This window comes from Marmota marmota, unplaced genomic scaffold, assembly GCF_001458135.2.
Source record: "Marmota marmota marmota unplaced genomic scaffold, marMar, whole genome shotgun sequence".
In the NCBI taxonomy this organism is placed as follows: domain Eukaryota; kingdom Metazoa; phylum Chordata; class Mammalia; order Rodentia; family Sciuridae; genus Marmota; species Marmota marmota.
Window position 1 is genome coordinate 5,752,538 of NW_026000076.1, and position 12,510 is coordinate 5,765,047.

Consider the following 12,510-nt stretch of genomic DNA (forward strand, 5'->3'; position numbering starts at 1 on the left):
TGATGCCAAGACATATACATACAAAGCGCTCACCACCAGGTGGAAGTCTGCCTTCCTATAAGTGGCCAGCATCATCCTGCATAGACAGAACCGTTTACTGCAACTGAAAACCCCAAGAACTGTTGACTTTGAACTGAGATAAAGAGAATAAACAAACATGTCCCTACATAGAAATCAGCTCTTCCAACTCCTATCTTTTTTTAAAAAAATTCCATCAGAACTTCTCAAGGCCACATATCTCTAAAACCTTCTGATGGATTTTATATATCTGTTTTAGAAAATTCTTTGGTAAGAAGCAACTTTCCATATTTGTTGCCAAGAGTCATCCTTGAAAGGAAGTTCGAATTCCACATTGTTTCAAGGGAGTGTCCACCATGTGCCAGATACAGAGTTGGATACTTTATGTGCATTAGGCCATGTAGTCCTGTAAGGTGGGAATCACTCCCCCTGGTGCATACAGAAACAAGCTCAGAGAAGTCTAGAAATGTGCCCAAGGTGCACAGTCTCCAAGCTGTCCTCTTCATGTTCAGTGACAAGGAAGCTGCCAACTAGAGGGTGATTGATCGAGAGCACTGCTCCCATCAATTGGTGTTGACAGTACTTGCCACATGCCAGGCCCTGGGCTAGGTTCTGGAAGCCAAAGGCAAAAAAGCCATGGCCCATGTTCCCAAAATCCTTTCACTCCCTTGCCTACAGTGCTTTAATGGATTTCCTACCTTCTTAGATAAACCCAACTCATTGCCTTGACAGTCGAGGCCCCTGCATTCCTTGTATAGCACCCTTTGGCTGCTCCCCAGTCTCCAACCTGGGCTGCAGTGAAGCTGCATAATGGGCACCTCTACAGGTGGGTCAGTCTGTCTGCTGACCACACCACAGAGACACAGAGGAGGGATGCAAGGGACAGTGTGTTCAGGGAGCATGGGAGGTCCCTGTAATGGAGGCCCTGCATCAGAACATGATGGTAAGTAAGTTTGGGCCAAATGCCTGCCTCCTGAGGAGGGCCTTGGGTTTTATCTCTAAATAACAGCCCTTGAGAATAAAACCACAGGTCCAAATAAGTTCCTTGAAACTTTGATGCCCCCAGTTTGTGAACTCTTGAACCCCACTCTGTCACCCTTTCCTATCTCCCCTATTACTCAAGCCTCTACCAGTTGTCTCTGGGGGAACAGGGCAGGATGGGGGTCTGTGTCCCTCTGTGTCCATGGACCAGTCTGAGCCTGGGGAAGGTGAAAACTATACATTACAAGCCCCTCGACTTGTGTGTAGAGTTGGGGGCTGAAAGAGATTCCAGGTTTCATATCAGCTTTAGCTTGGGGCATACCTCAACTAAGTCTCTGAGCCTACTGGTGGTGTGATAAGTCTGGTAGCTTTGTAGGTAGCAGGTTTTAAGACTGAAGATAGGAGGTAGACGAATTATTAGGGGGCAACTATAGAAGTTTCAGAAAAATAGTTGAATCAGTGGGGAATAGAATGGGAATGGTAAGAGGTAGAATCTGAAATTTCCTTCTTTTCTCCTTCCCTCTTTGCCACCTCCCCTTCTTCCCTTCCTTTCTCTCTGTCTCTTCCCCAGACCAGAGATGCTCTACCACTGAGCTACACCCCCAGTCCCTTTTATTTTGAGACAGGGTCTCACTAAATTGCAGAGGCTGGCCTCCAGTTTGCAATCCTCCTGCCTCAGCTTCCCATGTAGCTGGGATTATAAGCATATACTACTGTGCTTGGCTCAGAATCAGAAATTTTTTTATCTATAGACACCAATTTTGAGTTTGAATAATGAGGGCACAGGAGATGCCAAAGGCCAGGAAAGGGAGAGAAGGGCAGAGTTTGCAGTGGGACGAGTTCATTTCATTCATACTGACCTCAATTCTGAAATGCATGGTGGGAATTTTCCTTGCCAAGCACCAACCCTAAGGGCTGGAGATGGAGATTTGGGCATTACCAGCACATTTCAAAAGAATGCACCAGCCTTGTACCTCCATCCTGGCCCCACCCAGGCCATTCTGTTCACTCTCTGTGTGGACCTGTTGCTTTTCCTGGGCAGAGATCTTCAACTGACTGTTATCATCTGGAGAATGAAGATCTGACCCTCAGCCCCAGAGTCAGATTCCACTCATCTGATCTCTGTCCTGATCAGGACTACTGTGGTCACAAGTGACAGGGACCCAGCTCATGCTAGCTTAGGTCACAGGGTATTTCCTGGCTGAAGTAATCAGCTGCTACCAGGACATCTTGTGTCTCTTGTTCCTCTTCTCTGCATGTGCTGATTTGGTTGTCTCAGACCACTTCTGTCCCTCTGGTAGGAAACCTGAAGATGAAGTACCTTCAGACTTTGAGTCTCACGACATTTTCAACCAGAGCGGGATAGTGTCCTTGGGCGCAGGACCCTGTCCTGGGCCAACCAACAATGGCCAGAAAGGTGGGCTGTGAACCAGATTCATGGACTGAAGATGGAGCGCTCCTTCAGGGAGGGTGCTGGAGTCCATTACATATGTATATTCGTACCAAATATGCCCATTGCTGTACCTTTGCATTACTTCAGCCCTGTCCTCATCCAGAGCCTCCCTGTCACCATACCCAGCTACTCTTTGTCTCCCTTAGCTCAAATGTCCCTTCCTACCCTTCTCTTTAAGTTTCATCCTCAAGGTCCAACTTTGATTCTGCAGCCTGTCATTTCTCCTCCCCACCCCATGAGGCTATTCCCAGAACCCACCTGGACCACAGTGATCAAAAGACAAAGAGATGGAATAGCTCACTCAGGCTGCAGAACTGGGAACAGGAATAAGAGAGCAAGGCTGGAGGCCCACCCCCAGAGCTCTGGGGTGTGTTAACACTTTTGCTTGGTGTATGGCCTTCCACCAGGTTGTGCCCTCCCTGAGGGGAAGGACCCAGGCCTTCCTCTAGCCTGGTGCCTAGTAAATTGCTTGGACACATTGATAGCCATGACATGGTGCTTCTGCATCTTAATCTTTTGAAACTGCATCAGTTCATGGGCTGGGGGACAGGGTCTTTCTTGCACAACTTAAGATTCTGTGGAAAATGGGAAGCTTTTCTAACAGACAGAGATAGAGTGAAACAAATATTAATTATAATGCAGATGCCATCTTTTTCTAATTCTCCTGTCTCCTGCAAGCAAATGAGCATCCGCAGCCGCCTCTGAGAGTTTCTGACAGATGCCTGTGCACCCCGCCCTCATGCCTGGCTTAGGACCGGGGATCTCCTGCATATCCAGGCCTATTGTTGTGCCTGATTAGAAATGCAGGCTCTGATGCTCACTCGGGAGACCCCGTGCTCTGTTCCTCCCAGGCCAGAACAATTTTCTCTTCCTTGGAGAGCTGTTGAAACGTGGGTTTCTGAGTTAATCGAGGTTCCCAGCACGTCTGTGGAGCTGGCTCTGCGCCTCCAGAATGTGTTTTCCAGCCATCTCCTGGGCTCTAGCTATTCCAGCCTGTCAAGACCAGACTTGCCAGGGTGTGTGGGGCTGCAGAAACATTCTTTGCAGATTCACGGTGACACTCATGGTTTACAGAGCCAGCCCCGGCAAGCTAGCACCAGTCCTGGTCACAGAACTGGACCATGGGTGTTGCCTCTCAAGAGGAAAGAAGCTGGTAGCAGTCAGCTGCCAGGTTTGTGAACAACCGGGCTGCATTCCTCACTTCTCTCCTTAACCCCAGCCTCTCTGCGCTTCCTGTATCAGACCTTGAATGTGAAGTGTGCTTGGGAGCGGGGGTGGGGGGGAGGAGTGCTAGGGATCGAACCCAGGTCCTTGTGCACATTACACAGGTGCCCTACCACTGAGCCACACCCCCAACTCAAGTCTATGTTATAAAATCAGATAGTAGCATCCTGATATGATATGTCTGTCAATGACAGTTAATATTAGTGCTGACTACCCCCAGGCTGTGTTCCATTGCTTTATAGATATCCACCCATTTAATTCTTATTAGCCTCATTTGACAAATTATTATTCCTATTTTCCAGATAGGGAGCCTGAGGCTCCACAGAGAGTTAATGTCACTTGCCTAAAGCCACACAGCTGTTCCGTGGCACAGTGGCCTGGGGATCAAGATGGCTGGCTGGACTGAGCTCTTAAACACTGTGCTGTAATGCCTATTGATACTGAGGTTATTAAAATGCTGGTGATGAGAAAGATATAGTTAGACCCAGATTGTCATGAAAAGCATCAATTACAGTAATATATGCATTTTCTAACCTTCAATTTGATTGGACAAGTGTGGGCCTCAGCCACCTCCTGCATCTCCATCAGTTTACCTGCATCTAATCTCAGACCCCAATGCTAATGACTGAGACTAAAATGCTATTTTTAAAAGGGGAGTCATGTGAGTGGGTAACCATGATACAGGAGTACTACCCGTGCCTAATAGATACTTAGGACTCTATATATGGCACCTCTTCTTATGCCTCCCCTACCCCACCTAAAGGACTGCTTCCAAATGCCTGGTGGGTGAGATTCAAGCAAGCCTCGGGGTAGAAGACGTGGCTCCTACCTGCGTCCTTGTTCTGTAGTGGGTGGATACGGTCCCCAGAAGGAAGTGGCAAGACCTGTGGGCAGAGTGTTCTGGACTCAGAGCTGAGCAGCTTCCCTTCCTCCGGAGGCTGCCATGTGGGGTGGGGCTCAGAATGGCTGGAGTCTGTGCTGGGCAGAGAAAGCCCACCCTTGTCTCTCCTGACCACCAGCTCCTTCCTCTTCAGATAAATATGTGAGAAAATGAAGAATCAAACTCACCTTCTAGGAATGAGGTTCAAATTCAGGGCACAAAATAAGAGAATCACCTTGGAGAAAGAGTTGTCCTACTATAACATGGTCATCGTTAGTATTCATAGCATTTGTGTGAGAAATTGATTATTCATGAGTTTTCCCACTCTCTCTTCCTGCCTGGCAGTTGAAGAGCATGCAGCCACAGGGCAGTGAGCACCGCATCTACATTCAGTGAAATCTGTCCAAGAAGGCAGGCGAAGCTCCCCTGGGCACTTTAGTGCCACTGTCCTGTGCTGACAGAGGGACTGAGGGTGACTTGGGTCCAGGCAGTCTTTGAGGTACATTGAATTCAGAAGACATTTACAGAAACAAATGTGACAGAGTTGGAACATACGTGCTAGGAGAAAAGGCTCCAGGAACTGGGGCGGATTGAAACAATATACTTTTGCACTCTCTCTTCCCAAGACCAGATGATGCTGTGCGGATGCTGTCTCTTTTAGTGCATAATTCTAGCCTCTGCAAATAATACCAATGCATGTGACTATTATGTGTGTAAATACTTATCTCTTCTACCCTTCCATCAGAAATGTAGTTTAAGGAAGAGCAGGAGGGTTCCTAGGATGTTAGTTGTTCTGGTCAGTTTTTTCACTACTACACCCTGAGCAGAATCATTGTACGGGAGGAAAAGTTTATTTGGGGGCTCACACTTTCAGAGGTCTTAGTCCATAGGAGGCTGGCTCCATTCCTTAAGGCAGAAGAGTGTGGCAGAGGGAAGCAGCTCACATTTTGATCCAGAGGCAAGACAGACTGTACTTTCCAGAGAGATATGCCCCAAAGGCCTGCCCCCAGGGACCCACCTCCTCCAGCCATACCCTACCCACCTTCAGTTACCACTCAGTTAATCCCAAAGAGGTTAATTCACTGATTGGGTTAAGGCTCTCATAATTCAATCATTTCTCCTCTGAACCTTTTTGCATTGTCTCACGATTAAGCTTTTGTAGGCACACCTCATATCCAAACCATAACATTAGTAGAATCATTCAGACCGTGGATCAAAGAGAGGCCACACAGTTGGGATGAAACCTTTGCTGAGGGGAGAGGTGTCATTGTGTTATCTTAAATTGCTAGAATTCTCTTTGTAGCCAAGACCTATAAAATTAGCCTAAGCCTAAGTAAAATAGTTGCATTTCAAGAAAAAAGTTCAAATTCCTCCCACATGGTAGCAACAAAGCAAAGGGTGCACTGTCACTAAGAAATCAGGGGATTTAGGGGAAGCTGACAGAATTCTGCCAATGTCACAGACCCATGTGACCCATTCCAGGAACCAGGAATCTCATTTTTGGTTACCAAGGAGCACAACTGCCAATCACGGGGTCTCAAACTAAAAATAGACACATTTTGCCTTAACTTCTTATATGCTTACTCCTCACCAACCATGGGATTTACAGGCCATCAAAGTTCTTATGTGTAGTGGCAGAATCATAGTTGGCAAGATTAAGGTCTTATAAAGTATAGGCAATTGGGAAACATCAAAGTTGTGTTAATATATGTGATTAAAATAGTAAGTAAAAGTTCTGGAAGGCACCCACCCCCTCCACATAACCACCATTTAATCCTGAGGTGTCCATGTGTGGGGACCCTGGCATTGCTCCCTGGGTCATTTGGGAGACAGGGCCCACATCTCCACTGAGGCAGAGAGGCTCCAGCAGCAAACCTGCTCCTCTGAATGTATTAGAACCAGCCCTCACTGGCTTGGAATGAAAAGCCCTTTGTCATCACTAGGACCAACCTCCCTTAAATTCCTTCTCTCGCTTCTTCCCCTCCCCCCACACACCCCCCTCCTTCCCTTGTAAAAATCAAGTCTAGGCAATTGTATAACCAACCCCCTAACTTCTCACAAATGATGCGGGTGATTAAGGGCATGTTTTATGAAGTCTGGCCCTTCATTTGAGAGGGTCAATCTCTGTAATCTCCTTCTCCCTCCTCCCTGGAGATAGTCCCCTATTGCACCCTACAGTACCCTCTTAAGGGTCTGTGCAGGAGTGGGGGGTGGGTAATAATTGTGGATTTTCCTCTAAGGAGTCAGGATATTTTTGGTAACAAGTGTAAAACAGTATGATCTCAAAGCCTGGAGTCAAACATTGTTGCATATAAAATGCTTTAAAAAAAAAAAACAACTTTTATAACTGATGCTGAGCAGGAGACTGGGGGAGAGAAAAGTGATCTGGATGTGGGGGCATTAGGGAGGAAGCAGAATGCAAAGATAAATAGGGAATAGCTTTTTGGATGTGAGCAAATAATATTTCATTGAAGGATTATGTAAGACCTACTACATATGTTCAGATCTCTACGTTTTCAGACCACAGAATGAAAAGAGGCCCAGGGCTTATGAGAGCAATACCGATTGCCTGTCAGGTGGCCAGAGAGGGGCTTGGGCCACAATATCAGTTAAGACTTAATCAGCTACCTGAAAACACCCAAAATCACAGACTTAAAGAAAACCAATCCCTTAGTGATCTGGGGCCAGTGATCCAGGGTTGGCATGTTAGCCCCATTGTTACCAGGGACCCGGCCTGGTCAGGCCTTCTGCGCTACCATCCCAAGACCCTCCTCAGGGTCCAGGATATTGTCACGTCTCCAGCCATCACATCTAACCTCAGAAGTCACACTATCTCTGCAGTTTACCCTTTCTTGGCTAGACCTTAGTCATGTGGCCACATATTCCTATAAGAAGACAGAGATTGAGAAATGTCATCTTTTGGCTGAATGTCAACAGGCCCAGCTAAAATAAGACATTGAATAAATCAAGAAAAGGGTAGAATCCCCATAACTGAGAAAAGTCATAGGAGTTCCTCTTCCTGGGATAGTGTTCACACTACATTCAGGCACAGCTCAAGGGCAGAGGTAAATGGGTTTCTGGCCTAGCAGGAAGCAAGGCAGACAGTAAGTGACAATCAGTTGACAACCTATGTTCTGTTCTCAGGTCTGCAGATGTAATGCAGGCAGTACCAGACAGGGCTATGTGAAGCCCCCTGAGCATCAGGACGGTCAGCCTGGCATCTCTTTGATGAAAATTCCATTCATCAAACACTCCCAACATTTCTGTCTGCCCTGAGAGAAGGGTGGGGGAGAAGTAAGCAATTAGAGAGGCCGAGCTCCACCCTGAAATCAGCCCCTGAGTCATTCCTCAGCCAGCACCCATCAAGGGCCACACGCTCAGAAACACTAGAGAATAAGAGTCCCGTCATGAAACCCCAAGTCTGTTTTTGTTTTCTTAGTGAAGGATTTGGGGCTCTCAGCTTGCAGAGGTGCTAAGCTATGATGTGGAATAATTCTGTGGCATGTGGGGCAAGCTGGAGAACTTGGGAAAACAGAGGGACACGGCCTTTCCTTCTCACCTGGCCAGCCAGTGGCCCCCAAGCCTGGTTTGCTGGGAACCACGAGGGTGTACAAGTTCAGTCCACAGGTTGTAAGTGGGTGTGATTCTAATTAAATCTGGAGCCCATGTCACCCACCCACAGCTTCCTGCCTTGGCTGCTGTGTGGTGGTCTCAGACTATCTGAGGTGAAAGACCAGTTTTTGTTTCCGTTTCTATTTCCAGTCTGTCAGAAAAATGAAATGAATTTATTGGAAAAAATCATATTACCAAGTTATACAAAATATAAACTCAGACTTCTGTTAGATTCAACTGGTAGAAAATGGCTGGGTCCGAGTGCTCTGCAAGTTTCTAAAGACTACCTCAGTTCCTGGACCTAGTTTGCATGTAGTGAAGAATTTAAAGTCATTGCTGCTAACCCCATGGACTTTACTTTGGACTTCAGTGTCCCAGAGGCCCAGGGTCGAGGACCACTGGGGAACTGTGGACCTTCCTGGCTCCACCTGGGGCAATTCTAAAGGAGCGTGAGGAAGCTCCCCCTGGGAAGAGAGCAGGCTGGCCAAGCTGGGCCTCGCTGTCTCATCCCTCTCTTTAGCCCCTCCTGCCCAGCCAGTTGCTGCTTCAATGCATAGTACTACCATAGTCTCCATGTGCTGGTGAAAATTTTATTACCTGCTTGTGCATGGAAAAGTGAAAGGTCACAGTGAATTGCAATCACTATGCACGCTCTCTGCCTGAACACGGCCTGGGGCATGGCGCTGGTTTGCTTAGCACAGCAGAGGACCAGCAAGGCGATGCTATCTCCAGCTGGCATGGCCTGGCCAGGCCCGGCCAGAGGGAGGTCACTGTGGGCTCTGTGTTGCAGTTCTCCAAGGAGAGACACATCATGGACAGGACCCCCGAGCGGCTAAAGAAGGAACTGGAGGAGGAGCTGCTGCTGAGCAGTGAGGACCTGCGGAGCCACGCCTGGTACCATGGCCGCATCCCCCGACAGGTACATGCTTGTCCCCTCAGGCAGTGTCAGCCTAGTGGCCCTGCAGGGTCCCACTCCAAGATCATGTGGGAAAAGGCCTCTGTTTAGCTAAAAGCCAATGCCATAAGTGAGATGACTTAGACTCCTCTAGGGAGACCTTGGGAAGAGCAAAGGTCAGTAACCCAAAGTACATTTCCACATGGCCAGTAAGTGGATGCAGGAAAAGCCAGCATTCCTGTGGGCTGTCAACACGAGTCAGCAGGAGGCCGCAGCCACGGGGGCAACAACCTGAAGGAGACCCGGCCTGCCGGGCTGTGGCTCAGATGGCTGAGCTCTTGGCCAGCTGCCACCACCTCCTGCCCTTTGGAAACTGCCTCCTGTTTAAGGTGGTAGCTTAGCTTCAGGGGATGGGGCGTTGGCACCACCTGTCAAGCGGCCTCTGCCCTGGTGGGGCCAGCAGCTGTTCACTCTGTCCTTTACCTCTTGTATCCCATGACCCAGAGATGGGAAAGAGGAGGAACAATGCCAGTGACCACAGATACACAGCCTGGAATTTACTTTGTGTGGTTGTCCTTGGGGTCACTGCCGTGAATGATGTTTCTATTTAATGCTATGAAAATTGAAAAATAGATTAAGTCTGCAGAATTGAGGTATAGAATTTCCTTTGGGTTTTTACTGTAAACCTGATCTGGTCAATTATTAACCAAGGACAACATGACAGGAAATGGGTGGGGGGAGGGTGACATGTTGTAAATTAACTGTTTTTAGTTTAGCAGATTTCTCAGCACTTTCAAAGAAATAGTTCTTATTCTAACCTAGCTTTTTTTTTTAAGTGTAAAATTGATTGTATAAAATAGAGATAACAAAAAAGAAGAAAAACTCCCATCCACCATTGTCTCCTGGAGATAACCATGATGAACATTAGATATATATCCTCAATCAAGCAGGAGATGAGTGCATATTACTATTTGTAGCCTGCTTTCTTCACTTAGTGATAATTTCCTGGAAATTCTCACCTGCTATAAAATGCTCTGCTTGATACGTACGTGTGGACCAGTCTGTATCATATGTAGATCCATTATATGTGCACATCACAATGTATTAGACACTTAGGTATTCTAGCACTCTGACCAAGATCCTACAAGATAACTACTGTGTTCATACCTAATAATTTTTCCACAGGATCAATTCCAAGAAAAGGCATTTCTGTGAAAACATTTTTAAGTCAAAGATGCAATTTTAAGGTAACCATGGTAGCATACTATTTTAAGCTAACCGACATATACCATTGATTGAATGCTGGAATATCCCAGAAAAATTGTCAGAGTTTATTCAACTGACAAGTGACACCAACATCCTTCTCCTTATTATGATGACAGAATCTGTTTACCGTTTGTCATGAGTGCAAATTTTCAACAGAATTCCAATCTGGATAACTGAACATCATAGCAACAACAATAATAGTTATAGCCAACTCTTTATCCCTTTGAATCTTTACAGCCACTCTGTAGGTAATATTATTGTCCCTATTTTACAGATAACGAAAGTGAATCAAAATTGTAACGACTCCTCCAGTTACCCAGTGAGGCAGACTGCAGAGCCAGGCAGTGGGGCTGCAGAACAACCAGGCTGTACCACGTGTAAATTCTCCTTTTGCTTGCCGTCATCATAGTTAGTCATTTTTGAGCACCCACTGTGTTTCAGGCACTGTGCTAGTGCTTGGCATGTTATGAATGCAGATTCATCATCCTCACAATGACTTGGTGAGAGGAGAAAGCCCAACCTGGCTTTGTTCCAGGCTTCCCCGGCCAATGATTGGCATGTCCAGAATCCAGCATGTGTCTGATGCTACAGATCCACCTATGGATCCCTCCTACCATTGGCCAGGCCTAGAGAGGGACACTTCCAGAGACCAACCGATACCCATCTTCTCACTCCCCTGGCTGGGGAGAGAAAACCAGACCTGCCAGGCACATGTGTTTTTCCTTTCTTGTTCTCTGTTGCTTTACATCCTTCCAATCTTTGTGGAGATCTCTTCTCATGAGGCTTCCCCAAGGACCCTCTTTGGAAGGACAGCCCTCACTCTCCTCCTCCCTAATATTCTCTCTGCCTTCCTGTCTCTTAACTTTACCTCCGATGCACCACACCTTTCGTTCAGGTAGCCTCACGCACCCCAAGCGCTCCACGAAGGGCAGGAGATCCCCGGGCGCCTGCTTCATCACTGTGTGCGGCAGGTGCCTACAGCAGTGCTTGGCACGTAGAAGGTGGTCCGTCAATAGATGTCAGATTTGACAAGCTCAGGAGCCAACCGAGGAAGAGACACCAGGTGCTGTCCTCCCTTGGTCCCAGCACTCTGCAAAGGCACAAGAGTCCGCCCTCCCTTCTCCTCACTCACCACTTTGTCCACAGGTGTCTGAAAACCTTGTGCAACGGGATGGTGACTTTCTGGTTCGCGACTCTCTGTCCAGCCCCGGAAACTTTGTCCTGACCTGTCAGTGGAAGAACCTGGCTCAGCACTTCAAGATCCACCGGACGGTTCTGCGGCTCAGCGAGGCCTACAGCCGCGTGCAGTACCAGTTTGAGATGGAGAGCTTCGACTCCATCCCCGGCCTGGTGCGCTGCTATGTGGGCAACCGGCGGCCCGTCTCCCAGCAGAGCGGTGCCATCATCTTCCAGCCCATCAACAGGACGGTGCCTCTTCGGTGTCTGGAGGAGCGCTATGGCACGTCCCCAGGCCGGACCCGGGAGGGCAGCCTCACCGAGGGAAGGCAGGACGTGGCCAAGAGGCTGAGCCTCACCATGGGTGGCGTCCAGGCCCGGGAGCAGAGCTTGCCCAGGGGGAACCTCCTCAGGTGGGTCGGGGCTTCCTCTGGGGGTGCCAGGGCCTCCAGGCCTGGTTGGGGTACCTGGGCTTAGTTCAGCCAATGAGAATAGAGAAGCAGTAAAGGATGTTGGTGAGAATGCCCATAAGGCAGTGCACAGTTAGTTCCCAACTGAGTTGTATCAAAAACAAGTGGCACCAGGCACAGCAGCACACACCTGTATTTCCAGCAATTTGGGAGGCTGAGGCAGGAGGATCGCTAGTTCCAGGCCAGCCTCAGCATTTTAGTAAGACCCTATCTCAAAATTTTTTTTTAAATATTTATTTTTTGGTTGTAGTTGGACACAATACCTTTATTTTATTTATTTATTTTTATGTGTTATGAGGATCGAACCCAGGGCCTCACATATGCTAGGTGAACACTTTACCGCTGAGCCACAACTCCACCCCCTCAAAATAAAAATTTTAAAAAGGGCTGTGGATATAACTGGGTGGTAGAGCACCTCAGGTTCAACCCCCAGCACCCCCCCCCACCCCGGGGCAGGGCTCACCAAGCTGATTTGTACAGGACCTGTCTTGTGGAGTCAGGAGTCCATGTGCATTTTACCTAACAGTGTAAGAGA

General features: G+C 47.9%; 1 protein-coding gene across 3 annotated transcripts in view; it reads left to right on the forward strand.

Moving 5' to 3' along the window:
* Bcar3 (BCAR3 adaptor protein, NSP family member) overlaps positions 1 to 12,510 on the forward strand; it is a 114,056-nt gene that overhangs the window by 80,144 nt on the left and 21,402 nt on the right. For all 3 annotated transcript variants that reach the window (XM_048814423.1, XM_015500879.2, XM_015500878.2), the window contains 2 exons: positions 8,959 to 9,087; positions 11,476 to 11,918. In XM_048814423.1, coding sequence (XP_048670380.1) covers positions 8,959 to 9,087; positions 11,476 to 11,918 — 572 coding nt within the window. The remainder of the gene's footprint in view (positions 1 to 8,958; positions 9,088 to 11,475; positions 11,919 to 12,510) is intronic.